The sequence below is a fragment of the Chiloscyllium plagiosum genome, chromosome 12 (assembly GCF_004010195.1).
Source record: "Chiloscyllium plagiosum isolate BGI_BamShark_2017 chromosome 12, ASM401019v2, whole genome shotgun sequence".
In the NCBI taxonomy this organism is placed as follows: Eukaryota; Metazoa; Chordata; class Chondrichthyes; order Orectolobiformes; family Hemiscylliidae; genus Chiloscyllium; species Chiloscyllium plagiosum.
Genome location: NC_057721.1, coordinates 19,836,543 through 19,854,186, shown reverse-complemented (window position 1 = coordinate 19,854,186; position 17,644 = coordinate 19,836,543). Strand labels below are relative to the sequence as shown.

Sequence of the window (17,644 nt, the reverse complement as noted above, 5' to 3'; positions counted from 1 at the left end):
AATCCAGGTAGCTGTGGGAGTCGGTGGGTTTGTAAAAAATGTCAGTGTCAAGTCGGTCGTCATAATGGAGATGGAGAGGTCCAGGAAGGGGAGGGAGGTGTCAGAGATGGTCCAGGTAAATTTAAGGTCTGGGTGGAATGTGTTGGTGAAGTTGATGAATTGTTCAACGTCCTCGCGGGAGCGTGAGTTGGTGCCAATGCAGTCATCAGTGTAGCGGAGGAAGAGGTGGGGAGTGGTGCCGGTGTGATTACGGAAGATCAACAGTTCTATGTATCCAACAAAGAGACAGGCATAGCTGGGGCCCATACGTGTGCCCATGGCTACCCCTTTGGTCTGGAGGAAGTGTGAGTATTCGAAGGAGAAAATGTTAAGGGTGAGGACCAGTTCGACCAAACGAATGAGAGTGTCGGTGGAAGGGTACTGTTGGGGACGTCGGGAGAGGAAAGAACAGAGGGCTTGGAGACCCTCGTAACCCACCTTATAGCACAATGTTCTAGTTCCTATTTAAGGAGAGTCGGTTTTAGTTGTGTAAAGGGGAGTGCAAAAACTAGAGAGCATACGTTTAAAGTGAGAGGGGAAAGATTTAAAAGGGACCTAAGGGGTAACTTTTTCATATAGAGGGTGGTGTGAGTATACAAGCTGCCAGAGGAAGTGGTGGAGACTGGTACAATTACAACATTTAAAAGGCATCTGGATGGGTGTGTGAATAGGAAGGTTTAAAGGGATATGGACCAAACGCTAGTAAATGGGTTTAGATTAATTTATGTTTTGGAGATGCCGGTGTTGGACTGGGATGTACAAAGTTAAAAATCACACAACACCAGGTTACAGTCCAACAGGTTTATTTGGAAGTGCTTCCAAACAAACCTGTTCAACTGTAACCTGGTGTTGTGTGATTTTTAACTTAGATTAATTTAGGCCAGTGAATTGGACTGATTCTATGTTGTATGACTCTATGTCTCCATAACTATCTCTAAGTAATGAAGACCTCAGGCACTCATCAGATTGAAAGAATCAAAATAAACCCCTGAGTGCTCTGTAAAACATACATGATGTAGAAACAACTGAACAGCACTCAGGCTCGGTAAAATACAGAATCTCTTAAAAGTTTCAAATGTGTCTGTATTTTACTGAGAAAAAATTGAGGGTCATTAGTCACCGTATTTCTGAATTGTTTCATTTTGAAACACTATCTATCTATAACACAAAATGATGAAGGAAGAGTGTAGTTCAGAGTAATTGCCAATTCTGATAAAGTTTCTTCACCTGAAATATTCGCTCTGTTTCTCTCTCCACAATTGCTGCCTAACCTGATTATTTTCAACACTGTTTTTGTTTCAGAATAACAGCATCTGCATCATTTCATGATTATTACAGTAATTAATAATTTGTTGATGAACAAGAAAGCCTGCAGTTGCCAGAAAGATTAGTAGGTGGTCACTTGAAACATTCAGGTTATGATCTATTACTATTTCAGTGTACACTGTAAACAATTAACATTGTTAGTTCAATAGAGTGTTGCTGATAAGCACAGAATAGTTCCACTATGTTATCTCTTTCTGAGGTAAAAGTTCTACAGATCTGAATAATATTGGAAATTCAGATCTTTGTGGATATTGTGAGTTGCCACTGGATTACTACTGAAAGACGTTTGTACAGAATTGGATGCCCTTTTTTTTAACCATCAATGATGGACTTTCGCTTATAGAGCACATTGATTTGGAATAATGGGAGGAAGCAGGATAAATAGGGGTCAGTGGCTCATAGGAATATACAAGTCTCTGTTGAGAACGCCACACTCCACAAATCCTAACTGAATTGTAAAAACGTCTAATATTCCTAAGAAAATCGAACCTCTAATTTAACCTGGAAGTTGCATTTATTCACTGCTGTGTTTTGTCGTTAATCAGGCCTGTCCAGGGAAGCCTGTGGTTTCCAGAATTAGATGTTGATTCCTGTGCCACTTGATCTAAGAGCTTTGAAAGTCACAAATTGTAACCTTCTTTCCTGACTGTTCGACGTTCTGCATTTATTGAATCTCCGATTGTGTAACAGTTCAGCTGCACATTTCACGTCAACTGGCTTGCATAAATTGCCAAACTTCTTCAACAGTAGCTCACAAGTTTAGTTTTAATTTTCAAATTGTCATTCTGAACTTTCTGTCTGCCCTTTTTCATTGCTTATTTCTTAAACGCATTTTCATACTCCATTTGTCACTGTTCAATCTACCACCCACATCTGACCCTCAAACACTGGTAATTAAGCCACTCAATTGTTCTCATGTTCCTTATTTATCTGGCTTGTTCAGTGGACCTGAAGCTCTTGGATGGGCTTTGCTTGCACCAGGCAGATTTTGGAAGCTCTGGTTCCTCTGCTGCAACATGGAACACTCTTTCAGGTTTCATTTCTAATCTGCTGCCCTTGGCTTTGATTCATGATCACATCTATGTTTAAAGCCATTGCAATTCGTGATTGTGACAGTGTAAAAAAACTTGAAAAGTGTAAATCTTTTTTACTTGCTGATCGTCAGTGATTAAGATAGCTCAAAGGAGGAGCATTATGTCAGTGATTGCTTTGGCATTTAATTTTCCAACAGAATAACAATACCCCCACCCCTGCCCCTTCCAATCAATACCAGTTGGCTATGCCTATATAAGGGTCTCTACGGTCAGTCTAATCTCTGTGTGCAATATATGTACATAGAAACAGTAAGGACTGCAGATGCTGGATGCTAGAGTCAACAGATGTGAAGCTGAAAAAACACAGCAGGTTGGACAGCATCCAAGGAGCAGGCAAGTCAGCATTTCAGGCCAAAACCCTTCACCAGAACCTGAATTTTCAGCCCAAAACACTGATTTTTCTGCTCCTCAGATGCTCTCTGACCTGCTATGCTTTTTCTAGCTTCACATCCATACATACTTAGAGGTTGCTTTAAAGATCTTGGGAAAGTGTAATGCTGGTTGTACCACCTTAATCTGACCCTCCTTCGTCCAGCATCCATAGCACTTCTGGCTTTCCCTGTATCTATGGTCCTTGTATCAATCTGTATTTATGTCACTTTCATTATTCCTTGTCAAGTTTTAGAGAAATTGGGTCATAGAGTCATGTAGCACAAAACTGACCCTACGATCCAACCCATTCATGCCGACTAAGTTTCCCAAAACTAAACTAGTCCCATTTGCCTGTATTTAGCCTATATCCCTCCAAAGCTTTCCTATTCATGTACCCATCCAAATGTATCTTTTAAATGTTTTAACTGTGCCTTCATCTACGGACTTCCTCTGGCAGTTCATTCCATGTATGATCTGCCCTGTTTGAAAATGCTGTCCCTCAGGTCCGTTTTAAATCTTTCTCCTCTCCCCTTAAAATTATGCCTGCTAGTTTTGAACTCCTCTACTCTTGGGAAAAGATCTTTGCTCTTCACTTCATCTAAATCCTCATGATTTTATAAACATCTATAAGGTTACTTTTCAACTTCCTATGCATTGGATAATGCTTGCTACCTCTGACATTACCCATTTCCTGTAAGATGAATCACACCAGTTGTACAAAATAATGTATTCTGGTGCATTCACAAACTAAGTAAAATCAATTAGAAGTTTCATATTAATTTTTTTTTCTACAAATTAGTTTTTCCTTTTACATTTCTCGCTCCGTGCTGATGGTGATCTGCATTAAATGTGTAGCAGATTCAGAACAGTTAGCATTGATAGTCTCTGTGGCCCTGGGGGGAGTGCCTTGTCACCATTTAGTACCTCTCCATAACAATAAAGCCAAGACTAGTAATATATGTAACAGTTACGAAGTAATGATATGTTATCCCAACTCCAACCGTCATTCAAAACAGAAAGATAATCTTAAGCTTCCAAAACATTTTATTTTATACATGTGCATATAGGGGATAATCAGCTAATTAGTAGATTTACAAAAGCTTTAAACGATGATTCAGTACAAATATAGCCTTTCCGGTGGGGACATATATCTTTTACACTGAGACATCACAGAATCGGAGTAGAAAACCATACAGCAGCATAGATGATGGGTGTATTTAAAAGGACAATTTAAGTTTGACCAATGATTCATTAGTAAAGAATCATTGAAATGCAGTTTCCCTTTTAACTACTTTGCTCTTTGATAACAAGTTAATTTGTTTTGAATATGAATTCAGAACTAGTACATATGTCTTTTCTAGTGGTCTTCTTTTTCTAGTTATTTACATGATGATGTAACTACTAGAACAAATATAAATAGAAAAGGCTTTCCAAAGCACATAACCATCATTCAGATGGAAAACAACTTAGTAACTCCGTTTTGCACACTACGCTCTACCATTTATTGTTACCCTAAATCCTAATTCTAGTGTCCAATTGGAAAATCATTAATCTATTGGGTGTGTGATTGATACCAGTCAAGGTGAAGACTTTACTTGTAAAATGTTTGTGTCTTGACCTCTCATCGTCTCTGATTAGACAAAGGCCTGGTCCCAAGGCTGCTGGATGAGGGAGGTACAGGGACAACCTTTAATCTTAAATTGGCCAATTTACTAAGGGTAAATGAGCAACAATAGTAACATTAGCTGTGAAGTAAAGCTTCTGTTATTCAATCCCAACAATGCACATTCACCCCAACCTCAGGACTGAGCTTGAGTTGCAGAATCAGAAGGGCAGCAAGCTGAATCAATGTATCTCTTAGTCCTCCCCAATGACACAGAGGCAATAACTAGCGTAGAACTTGGATTTGGGTCTCTCAGCATCTTAGGGCCTTTGGACCTTCCATTTTGAGCAAAGGAAGGAGGAACTTAAGAACCACTGATGAAATTATAGGAAGATGTATGTGGTCTACAAGTTCATTTTTTGGAGAATGCAAATTCATGAATGAAAATAAAAAAAGATGAAGCCCATCACAAAACATTAATGCCAATGAACGTTCCTCATTTCTTGTGCAACTAACTCAGTGAGTCTGTCTCTCACTGCAACCCCCAGGTCATCTCCTCTGCCAAACTTCCAGCTCAGCACTATCCCCATGACTTGCTCTACCTGCCTAACTTCTTTTCCACCTATCCATTCCACCCCCCCCCCGACCTATCACGTACATCCCCTCCCCCACTCACTTATTGTACTCTATGCTACTTTTTCCCCACCCCCATCCTCCCCTCACTTATGTCTCCACCCTTCAGGCTCTCTGCCTGTTTTCCTGATGAAGGGCTTTTGGCAGAAACGTCGAATTTTACTGCTCCTCGGATGCTGCCTGAACTGCTGTGCTCTTCCAGCACCACTCTAATCCAGAATCTGGTTTCCAGCATCTGCAGTCATTGTTTTTACCTATCTATAAGAGGTGTCAACATTCTCTTTGCCAAACTGTCGAGTGAGAAATGATTGACAACATGTACAAAAAACCCTTTGTTGGATATCAGTTACTCGTGGCCCCTGTACTGATGAGATATGAGTGAATTTTGATTCAACAATACAAAGGTCACATTGGATGTGGCAGGTCATCAGAGATCTGGACAATATTGCTTCATGACACTCAGAAATTTTTACATTGAGAGAGAACACAAAGATAGGACTTGGGTTTCAGCATAAAGTGGATGTTAAATGGCATGAAGAGAAATAGGAAATTTATGCATAAGCATTGTACTCACTGAGGGAAATGCTGGCGAGGATGTAGCAAATAGTAGAAATAATATTATTGTGTGGATAATATTATAAAGGCAATGAGAAAGCAAAGGAAATGTGCTACAGGAAGGAATTGCTCTCATGTGTAAAGACTGAACTGGCCCCCCTCCAAAACCATGCGATGTGAACCTGTTGGTGGAACACCAGACAAAAAACAGGACGCTCTTTATGTGGATGCTGTTATTGAATTCTTTGTCAGGACAGCTCGGAAGGAACAGAGCCTTCAGAGGTTGGAGAAGACCAACAACAACCGTTTGCATTTATATGGAGCCTTTAAGTTCATGGAACTTCCCAACGCATTATATTGGGCAATGCCTGTTATGCGGCTACATTAGGATCGGCACCCCCATTCATATCAAGATTAGAGTGATGCTGGAAAAGCACAGCAGGTCAGGCAGCATCTGAGGAGCAGGAAAATCACCATTTTGGGCAAAAGCCCTACAACATTCCTGATGTTGCCTGACCTGCTGTGCTTTTCCAGCACCACTCTAATCTTAACTTTGATCTCCAGCATCTGCAGTACTTGCTTTCGCCTACCCCCATTCATATACATAGTACTTCACTGTTTGCTAGTACAAGTGAGGGCAATTCTGTACACAAGATGTGCCTATTGATCGTGTGTTCCCTTCACAGGGCAATGACAATCTTCAAACAACACACCCTTAACACATCTCTCAACGCACCAACAAAAGTCAGCATCCTCAGTGGACGCAAAATAACACAGAAGTATATAATGCAGAAAATTTTGACAAAAAAAGTCAAAAGTAATTTAACACTGATAATGGAAGTATAACATTTATGGTTTGTGATGTAGAGCTAACAAGTGCATGGCAAAGAATTACATACATACCTGGTGTTATGTAAGGACACCGTAGCAAACTGTAGTGAATAATTTTGCAAATTTGTAGATCACTTTCAACCAGGGTTCAGTAAATGATCTTCAGGCCCTGAGTGACATGTGCTTGTTTCTGACAGACCTTCGTCACAAATAAAAGTCATCTGCTTTTAATATAGCATTCATTACACTTTCAGTGGAGGTCTGACAAGGCAGATCATTATCTAAAGATGATCTCTCCAAACTTCTGAACACCTAGAAACTGATAGATTTGCTGTTGAACTTCTCTCATTATGTGGTGAACTGGAATTAAATATTCACTATTGCATTAGTCTGCCTCACACCTTGCAATCATCAAGAAGTTAAAACTTCCTCCCAATTGGCTGATAACAAGCCTTCAGAAATGGCCCACTTATTGTTAGATGAATGCTTTGAACTAGAGTTGGAATATGTTAATGCAAACAAGTTATATTGTTCCCATTGTTAATTCCTTATATTCAAGACTATACCTCCATTAAACAGAGCAAACAAAAATAGGGTCTTCTCAAATCCTTTAACGTTCGACCATTCCTGAGCAACAGAACTTGAACAATGATCAGACATGAAATTTGTGTAGTACACCACCACTTAATCTCAAAAGACAAGCTTTGTTTCCTAACAAACTGAACAGGAAGCAAAGTCTTGTGCTGTCACAGAGATGATATAAGTAATCTCAGTGATTCTGCAGTCAGTGGGGCAGATTGATTTGGTTCTTGCTTGAACTTTAGGACCAACAATAACATTTCAATTTAAACAATAGCTAATTAATCATATGCATTATATACATCTTGTTAGAGGAGTGTGTTTGTGTGTGTGTATATATATATATATATGAGTTATTATTATTGTTCCTTTAGCAATCAGTGGAAGCATGCTGAGCTAATGCTGATAAACAAGATTGAACTTCTAAAGCTGAACACATGGCCCACTCTAAGACATTTGAGGACACAGTCCCTGCAATATGCTTCAAAGCAACTTTCAACCTTACCCGAACCCCTGGTTTTGCAGCAATTATTATTTTTTCCACCTGCCAACAGCCGAGAATTTCCAGCCGTGTAATTCTTTCCTCTCCTTTGCAACATTGTTGAATCGTGTAGTCACCAAGAAAAATCTGTTTGCCAGCTGTTTGGGAACTAGCCAAAGATCAAGCCCTGTAGGTTTGAAGGCAATTCCCACCTTCATTTAGCAATTCCCACAGTGAAACAGTTTCCAGACCAGGCAGTGCTCCGACACCCCCGCTACCAAACCTGCCTCCTCACCTCTTTCATCCACAGCCACTAGAAAAGACACTTTCTCCTCCAGACTGAATATCTGTCTGATTTAATAAATAATTTCAGATAATTGTGTTAGCCAAAGCATTTTCCTAGGAATTGCTGTTCTGTAAAACACTGTCACTGAGTATTTATTGTTTGTTAGTTACTGTACTTTGGTAATTTCATTTAGATTTTATTTTATAAATTTTTGTCCTGCGTAACGCATTATGTGGAACAAACAGCTGTGTTACTGAGGTCCACCAAGCCACTTGTAGAGTTGTACAAGGGAGCAGTGAGTTGATGGAGTGTTTTTCTGCCTGAGGAGGCATTCATTTAAAATCAACTGATTGCACAAAAATTAGATTAACTGCAAAGCCTGAATATACACAGGACGTGGATGGAAATTCCTTTGATTTATTTTTACACTTGATGTTATAATCAGACTGTAAAATATAAAGGATCCACTGATGTTTGATTTAAATTTCACCCAATTCCAAGAGAGTGCTAGTACGATTTAACTGACGGAATAAATCCTCCTTTTAACGGACTGCAGATTTCAGTTTAGCACAGTCCAGAGAGAAGGAGATGCATGCAATGATCAGTGAGACACCCTTTCAAGTGGCTTTTAACTGTAAAATTAAACATAATAAGGGTTTACTTTACCATCCTGTCCGGAGTTCTGTAAGTAGTCACCTAGGTCACAACCAAACGCAGTGTCCTTCGCACCCTTCCGTTTTCCTTTCTGTTTTGCTCCCTTGTTCTTCATGGGTGAACAAGATAACTTCAGTAATCTGTGCCTTAAATTGCTTTACCACAAGAGCTGTCTGTAAACAACCACCAGTTTCAGAAAAAGAAAATAAAATCCCAGTGAATCTGCCTCAGCCAACAGGCAGTGCAGACTCACATCCTGACACGACGTTTAGTCAGTTCGTAGCAATAGCAATGACTTTTGCAGAGTCCACATTGTGCACGGAAAGAAATAGTAGGATCCCTTGTTTGTCCTTTCACAAGACACAATTTAACAGCTTGGCATAAAATGCTGAAGTTCATACAGCTTCTAATTTGGAGCTTTTCTCCTTCTAGGCCCCGTAAGACCGAGAGTTTAAACATCAGCTTCCTGTGCCTTTTTTCCTCTTCCAAAACATGTCAATGGTTTATCAATTTGTGCTCAGGAAATGCTGTAAGAAACCAAGGAAGTGAGGCACTAAGGACAAGCGTTACAGTTAGCTGGGCCTGACAGCAGAGAGATAACGGCCCCAGCCTTTAACAGTCACAGCCTGACAGGAAACCTGGTGTAGGCCAGGCTTGGTGCTCAGTGCTAAACCACATCCTGTTGCAAAGTCTCTTTCAAAACTCATACACACAAGAAAAAAAAGTCCTATGGTTTTTATTAAGTGTATACCAAAATGTTATGACATAGTTGTAATTAAGGAAGGATATTTTTCACATTGCTCTTCAATAGTGCACAAATACAGTTAATTCTTCTTTCAAAATACTTTATCTCATGATCAGCATGCTGATTTATAAAATTCATCACAAAATATTTAATTTTAAAGCTTGGGCTGCAGAGGAAAATCAATGTTAAATTTGCTACTGCAGTGGCTTTCCTCCTAAACTTCGTGTGTTCTTCTGGAAGGAAATTCTTTACAGATTGGCTATTAACGTAGATGTCCACATTTATTCTGAATAACTTACTGAGATTTCTCATACTCATCTACAACTTGGCAGGAGGTCGCTTTGAAAGAGCTGTGTTGCTTTAAGCAGCAATCCAGAGCTAAGAAGCTGCCCCCGCTCCTTGTACAGGGGCTGATTGTATAAGATCACAGAGAATGGGAATAAACAACCGATTATGTGGCCATTAGATTTGCTCACTTTGCTTCAAGGCAAAGGGCAAAAAGCATTTCCAGTAAAAAATGTGAAAGATGAAGATTTTAAAAAAGATTTGCAGCCTGTTTTGATTTCATGCAGCTTGTGACGTTATATAATCATTTGAAAGAAAGCCAGAACTTGCATTTATATAGTACCTTTTATGGCCTCAGGACATCTCAAAGTACTTTGCTCTCAGTGAACTCCTTTTAAAGTATGGTTGCTATTTTCTTTACTGTACAGGGTTTTCTAATCTGTGTTGGCAAACCACAAGTTCTGACAAAAATTGACCAGAATAGCATTCCTTCATAATAAATTAGATAACTGCTTTGCATTGAATGTAAACATTTTGAGCCTTGTGTAGCCAACAATGTTTTTCAGTGGTTTTCTGTGATTTTGTGCTATTGATGCATTGTGCCATAATCCCTCAGCAAGTGAGCTATTGGTAGCAGGCTTGCCTCTAAGTCAGAAGATTGTGGATTCAAGTTCCAAGCCAGGGACTGGAGGACTAACAAAAGATAGACTCAAGTGTAGTGTTGATTGAGTGCTACATTGTCAGAGATATAGTCCTTGAATATAATGTTCCACTCAGTTTCTAGATGGATGCAAACAGATCATGTGGCAGCATTTTGGAGTACAGTAGGTGAAATTCCAAAATTTCCTCTAATTATTTTTGTGTGCACCCCACATTTTATTTAAGTTTATGCACTCCCCTTTTATTTTTTTGCAAGGCTGCAGTTAGTTTAAAGTGACAGAGTTGTGTGTGGACTGTGAAGGGTATTTCGGATTGTTGCACAACCACATGGCTCTGTAGCTTAGAGGGAACTCTGGTGAATTCTTCCCTGTGTCCTGATCAATGTTCGTCCCTCAACCAATATCAGCAAAGCAGATTACCTGCTTGTTTATCACATTTCTATTGGCAGGAGCTTCCTATCAACAAATTGGCTGCCATGCTTTCTGCATTGCAACAGTGGTACACTTCAGAAAAATATATAGTGGCTGCTGAGTGCTTTGAATTATCATCGGGCTGTGTTAGGTGCTATATAAATGAAATCCTTTGTTTCTCTGTTGGTGATATTTAAATCATTTCACTTTTAAAATTCCCTTTATTTTCTCCCATTTCTGCAGAAGGTTTCATTGGTATCAGCAGGGCTCTGGACTCATACCAAAAGGATTATTCTTTATCTGTGAACCCGGATAGTGAGAAACAGGCTAATTAAACACACAGCCACTTCTGTCCTCACCTGACAGGCACAAACCTGTGCACTATCCAGGATGGATAGAGAATGACCAGGAGTAGCAATTGCCAGTTTAGGATGCTGAGTTTTACAGGGAAAAAGGTGAATGTAATATTAACTGTTAAGGTAGTGGAAAGGCAATGTTCATTTTTTACCACAGCCTGCTTATTGTTAAGTAGCCAAATCTGTACAGTTCTGGCTTTTACCATTCTGAGTTCTTTAACGGACCCTTTCATTTATATGATATCATTTTATGTGTTCCGAGGAGGATACCTTTTCAAAGCAGCTGCATAAACTAATATTGTAAAGGAAATTAGTAGCTATAAAGCATAACTAGAATGATTTTAATTTAGGATCCATTTTCCAAAGCTTTGTAAACTCATGATCCCTTCAAATTTATTATGGCGTTTGTATGTAAATAACGCTGACACATTTAAGTAGAGCCTCATAAGGCACAATCTGGGGAGACGGAGCTACACTACACAATGCTAATGTCTTCAGTCAGACTCTGTCCCATTCTGTTTAGGTAAGTTAATGACGTGGGTCATGATGTCAGTCAGTGCTTGGCACTGCTTGATCTGGACTCCTGACAACTAAAAGCAGAGACGACAGTGTAGTTATTTTTGGAATGCCTTGTTCACTCCCAACCTTTTCATTGTTTGGGTAATTTCCTTTCTAATACTGAGTTGTTATCAACACTTGAACAACTAAACTCACTACTCCACTCTCACACCAAATCCTAAAGATTCTGTTATTCCAGCAAAAATTTTAATTTATTCTATAACAATCTGTGTTATACAATGGCAATTATTATTTGAAAGCATAGCCAGCCACTGTATTACATCAATGTCTGAAACAACATGCAGGGTAAAGTTTGGAAAAGACATTGGTTTAAATGGGAAAAAGGCAAAATATGAGGAACTACAATTCATGTTGTGCATTCCTACCTGGTATCTACGAACTAAAAGTAGTAAACATTAAGGATAAATACGTAAAGCAACATCACAGGTGTTTTTTGGGAACTGTCTTAATAATTTTCAACAAATAAAGTTCAGATCAATACATGCCCCGTTTAGAACCAGCAGTTACGGTTTATGTTAAACAGTAAGTGCATATCTTCAAGAATCTGTCAGGTTCATAGTTTTTGTTTTCCATAGATCTAAGAATAATGGAAAATTAATAAGTAATAGATTCCGTCCAACAATTCTGAAGGTTATAAATCCAGAAGTTGACAACTTCTATATGTGCACTCACACTTATTGTCACCTCAAGTCTCAGATATTCCAATGCTTTCCATCAATTTTTGACCCTGCACCCTCCAAAAATGTCCACTCATCCAAAATTTAATGATACAGTTCCTTTCCTGAAACATGTCCTACTTGTCCATTATCCCATATCTTTGCTGATCTACACTCCCTACCTATGCCACATTGCCTCCAAAATTAAAATTCTCTTTCAGAGGGGAAATCACTCCATGGCCTCACACCTTGGTAATTTGACTTCTAGTTTTATGACCATTGCTTCCTGTTTCTTACTCTGGCCTGTGCTTATTCCCAGAACTTTGGGCCATATTCATGTTTGTCCCTGTTTGTCTCATTGCTTCTCAGTCTATGGAATTTATTTACTGGTCTCTTCCACCTCTTCTTGTTTCTTTCCTGTTCAAGAGCCTCCTTAAAATTCATTCGATTGGTCTTCCCTCCTCATCGCTCTATCTTCTGCTGATGGGAGGTTAGGCCTGGGTAGGCGAATATCAGAGAGCCACATGGTGGAATTTTCCCAAATCCTGAACAATGTTGGCAATGATGACTCAGTTGGGAAAATATTACAAAATCAGAACAAATGAGGTTCCCAATGTTGAGAAAAGAAAGTCTGATTCTGAAACTAAGTTTCGAACATTGAGAATCTCACCAGTGAGCGGTGAGAAGCCTATTAGCATCCGTTTGCTGCTACTTGTACCCTACTTCACCTCATTGTTCTCCCTTGCTGAATGGAGACAATTCCAGATGTGAAACTCCGAGCATGTATCTGGAGGATCCTGCTCCCCGCTTGCTCTTCCAGGTCTCCTCTTTGGACAGCAGTCTCCAACCTCCGAGAGTACATTCCATTGGCATTGACCACTCAAATCCCCACCCACAGACATTGGCATCACTTAACTACCAGCTCACTGCACCGTCATGACACATCAGTGACCCAGTTGTAATACAGGTCTCCACTTCAATGCTGCACTCAGGAGGGCACTAGCATTTCTCATTGTAGTGTAACTACCAAGTCACTTTGTACATAGGGACAGATAACCATCTCACAGATTAGATCACGGTGCACGTCAGAGCTCCTCACCTGGTCTTAACGCGCTCTCATTTTATGTCTACTTGGATGCTTATAACATCTTTGCCTTATCCTTCCTTTTTGCATATAGCTGCCACAATCAAAGCTTGGGTATTCATGGCTCTCTGAGTGGCCTTGATGTTCAGTGCAGACACAAAGCCAGGCAGCTTGTCATGGTTGTCAGCAGTGACCAGTCAAGGAAGTTGACTTATTCCTAAATGTCATATCTGCAGTGTGCACCAACAGTGTATGTAGCAAACACACTGAATGCTTTTCAACCAAATGGGATACATCCCACAGGCCTCCTGTTCAGAGGACTCTGTTTAAATGTTATTGTCCGTGCATGACTGCTGAATGATGGCATAACTGGGCAGCTGCTATACTGCCCACTTAGGCTCACCGCTATAAATTGATGGATGTCTCCTTAATATCTGAAGATCCCCCATTCAATGCTGACAGAGTTTTGTCCTGTTATGGCCACTGCGGCAGGGATAGCAATCATTCAGACAGGTTTAGAACATTGTGTGGTGCTCAGGATGGCATCATTCTTGCTGTTGCACCTGAAATCACAATCACCCTCAGAGCTGATGTTTTAAAAATTCATATATGGGATATAGATGCCTTTTGTTTATGGTGCACACTGCTGCTATGGCATGTTGATGGTGGAGGGATTAGATGCTTGTCGATGTGGTGCCAATCATGCGGGCTGCTTTATCCCCTGGATGGTGTCAAGCTTCAAGTATTGTTGGAGCTGCACTTGTCCAGGCAATTGGGGAGCATTCCATCACCCTCCTGACTTGTACCTTATAGATGATGAACAGGATTTGGGAAGCTTGGAGGTGAGTTACTCATTACAGGATTCCAGCATTTGATCAATTTTTATAGCCACAGTATTTCTGATGAAAACCAAACATTTATTACAGATGTGATAATGTGTTATCAATGAAGGATAAAGGATTACCTATGCCACCTATGTCCTTTCCTTCCCATTATGTTTAAGTGTAGTCCCTGGCATGCTGGCCTTCATAACAAGAGGAATTGAATATATAAGCAAAGAGGTGCTTCTGCAGCTGTACAGGGCCCTGGTGAGACCACACCTGGAGTACTGTGTGCAGTTCTGGTCTCCAAATTTGAGAAAAGACATTCTGGCTATTGAGGGAGTGCAGCGTAGGTTCACGAGGTCAATTCCTGGAATGGCAGGATTACCTTACACTGAAAGACTGAAGCGACTGGGCTTGTATACCCTTGAGTTTCGAAGATTGAGAGGGGATCTGATTGAGACGTATAAGATTATGAAAGGATTGGACACTCTGGCAGTAGGAAACATATTTCCACTGATGGGTGAGTGCCGAACCAGAGGACACAGCTTAAAAATACGGGGTAGACCATTTAGGACAGAGCTCAGGAGAAACTTCTTCACCCAGAGAGTGGTGGCTGTGTGGAATGCTCTGCCCCAGAGGGCAGTGGAGGCCCACTCTCTGGATTCATTTAAGAAAGAGTTGGATAGAGCTCTCAAAGATAGTGGAATCAAGGGTTATGGAGATAAGGCAGGAACAGGATACTGATTAGGAATGATCAGCCATGATTATATTGAATGGCGGTGCAGGCTCAAAGGGCTGAATGGCCTACTCCTGCACCTATTGTCTATTGTCTATTGTCTCACCACCCTGACTCTTTTTGAGGAAGAGGTAGCTGGAGTGAGGCTCAGGTCTCACTTTGTGTTGGTGATGCGCAACCGTGGCTCCCGTGGCTGGAGGGCAGCTCTTTGCATATACCCAGCCACCGTGAGGATGTTGCACCTAGCTGTCCATGGCAGCTGCCAATCTGTCCAAGGTGGCAGCTGGATACTTGCATGTTAGAGGCAGCATGGTCCAGATAGCATCCAGATAACCTTCAAGTGAGCTTCCCTTTTGTGTCTGACAACCCCACCTGCCGGTTCCTGTGTCTGACTGTGCGTTTGGATGAAGTTGTGAAAGGGTGACACCGTGGAGCCCTCTCCTGCCCTATGTCTGGGTGGGTGGCCTCTATCTGGGAATCCTCTGAGCATCAGTGACCCAGGGGTGTTTCTTCCTCAACCACCAGCAGAAATGTGACAATGCCGTGCTGACTAAATTGTGCTGCTCACTGTTCTCTAGCTAAAGTACCCACCAAAGGGTCAGTATCTGAGCTGGTGGAATGTGCAGGAGGCATCCTTGCTGGTGCTTCCTCTGAGGGAACTGCACATTCTTACTCCGAGATGGAGCAGAAGATGTCTTGACTTCTTCAGGGCAGAGAGCGTACACATGACACTGGTGCCTGCAGGAGGCAAGAAAGGGAATGAGTTACAAAGTAGGGATAGAAATTGAGCAAGTTAAGAGCATATTCACAGTGGGTGTAATGAGATAGCAGCACAGTACTTGACAATGGTTCGTACACTTGGTTGCCAGGACAACCATCGCCATATAAACAGAATCCTGTGAAAGCTAGGATTCTCTCCTCACAGCGGGGTAAGGAACAAACAGAAGGCACCCTCAACACTCATCTCAGTTTTCTCTACATTGTTGGGAATGTTCTCTCTTGGAATGAGATAATGAAGGGACACAGCTTTTAATGCTGGTAAACCTCTCAACCCCTCTGGATGGCTGTTGTTTGAAATTTGTTTTTATTATTTCAAAAATATACTTTATTCGTATAATATTTTGATGACCTGTACAGTTGGTCATGCCATACATACGTAAACATTCCATTTCTTGGTATACAGAGACAGAGTAATCATTCATATATACAGGTCTGTACGATTACATGTTTAGCTGAGGTGTCAGCAGAGCCCAAGTGACTGCGTGAGCCCCCTGTTCTTCTTAGTCAGGCAGATGTTACACGGTGGTCTTTCCCCACCGCGCCTTGGCGGCAGCTGCCCCAAGCTTCAGCGTGTCCCTCAACACATAGTCCTGGACCTTGGAATGTGCCAGTCTGCAACACTCAGTCGGGGTCAACTCCTTCAGCTGGAAGGTCAACAGTTTCAGACCGCCCAGAGAGCGTCCTTCACCGAGTTGATGACCCTCCAGGCACAGTTGATGTTCGTATCAGTGTGCGTCACGGGGAACAGACCATGGAGCACGGAGTCTCGCTGCTCGGGACGAACCTCGACAAACACCACTGCATTCCTCTCCAGACTTCCTCTGCATAGGCACATTCCAGAAGGAGGTGTGTGACAGTCTCGTTCTCCCCCGCAGCTGCTTCGAGGGCAGCGTGCGGTGCGGCTCAGAGTCCGGGCGTGCATAAAGGATCTCACAGGCAGAGCCCTTCTCACCACCAGCCAAGCCATGTCTTGGTGCTTGTTGGAAAGTTCTGGCGATGAGGCATTCTGCCAAATGGCTTTGACAGTCTGCTCAGGGAACCGCTCGATAGGATCCGCCCTCTCCTTTTCCCGAAATGTCTCAAGGACACTACGTGCTGACCACTTCCTGATGGACTTGTGGGCAAAGGTGTTTTTCTTCATAAACTTCTCCATGAAGGACAGGTGATATGGAACAGTCCAATTACTCGGAGCGTTCCACAGCAGCGAGGCTAGGCCCATCCTTTGCAACACCGGGGACAGGTGGAACCTCAGTACGTAGTGACACTTGGTGGGTGTTTTCTTCATAAACTTCTCCATGAAGGACAGGTGATATGGAACAGTCCAATTACTCGGAGCGTTCCACAGCAGCGAGGCCAGGCCCATCCTTTGCAACACCGGGGACAGGTGGAACCTCGGTACGTAGTGACACTTGGTGTTTGCGTACCGGGGATCCACGCACAACTTGATGCAGCCACACACAAAGGTGGCCATCAGGGTGAGGGTGGCATTGGGTGTGTTTTTTTCCCCCGTTGCCCAGATCTTTATACATGAGTCCCTTCGGACCCGGTCCATCTTTGATCTCCATATAAATTGGAAGATGGCCCGGGTGACTGCAGCGGCACAGGTTCTGGGAATAGGCCAGACCTGTGCCACGTGTAACAGCAATGACAGTGCCTCACACCTGATGACCAGGTTTTTTCCCCGCGATGGAGAGCGACCATAGCTTCCATCTGCCCAGTTTCTGCCTCATTCTGCTGATACGCTCCTCCCAAGACTTGGCGCACGCCCCAGCGCCCCCGAACCAAACACCTAACACCTTCAGGTGGTCGGTCCTGACGGTGAAGGGGATCGAGGATTGTTCGGCCCAGTTCCCGAAGAGCATGGCCTCGCTCCTGCCTTGGTTTACCTTGGCCCCCGAGGCCCATTCGAACTGGTCACAGATGCACATGAGTCTGTGCACGGACAGCAGATCTGAGCAGAAAACAGCGACGTCATCCATGTACAGGGAGGCCTTAACCTGCAGACCCCTGCTACCAGGAATAGCCACCCCTTTCAGGCTCGCATCCTTCCTGATGGACTCGGCAAACGGCTCTATG

General features: G+C 42.1%; 1 protein-coding gene across 1 annotated transcript in view; it reads right to left on the bottom strand.

Moving 5' to 3' along the window:
- The window catches only part of arhgap31 (Rho GTPase activating protein 31), a 102,861-nt gene extending 93,849 nt beyond the window's left edge, over positions 1 to 9,012 (bottom strand). The window contains exon 1 of the mRNA XM_043700660.1: positions 8,466 to 9,012. Coding sequence (XP_043556595.1) covers positions 8,466 to 8,568 — 103 coding nt within the window. The 5' untranslated portion in view covers positions 8,569 to 9,012. The remainder of the gene's footprint in view (positions 1 to 8,465) is intronic.
- Between the last annotated feature and the right edge of the window lie 8,632 nt (positions 9,013 to 17,644).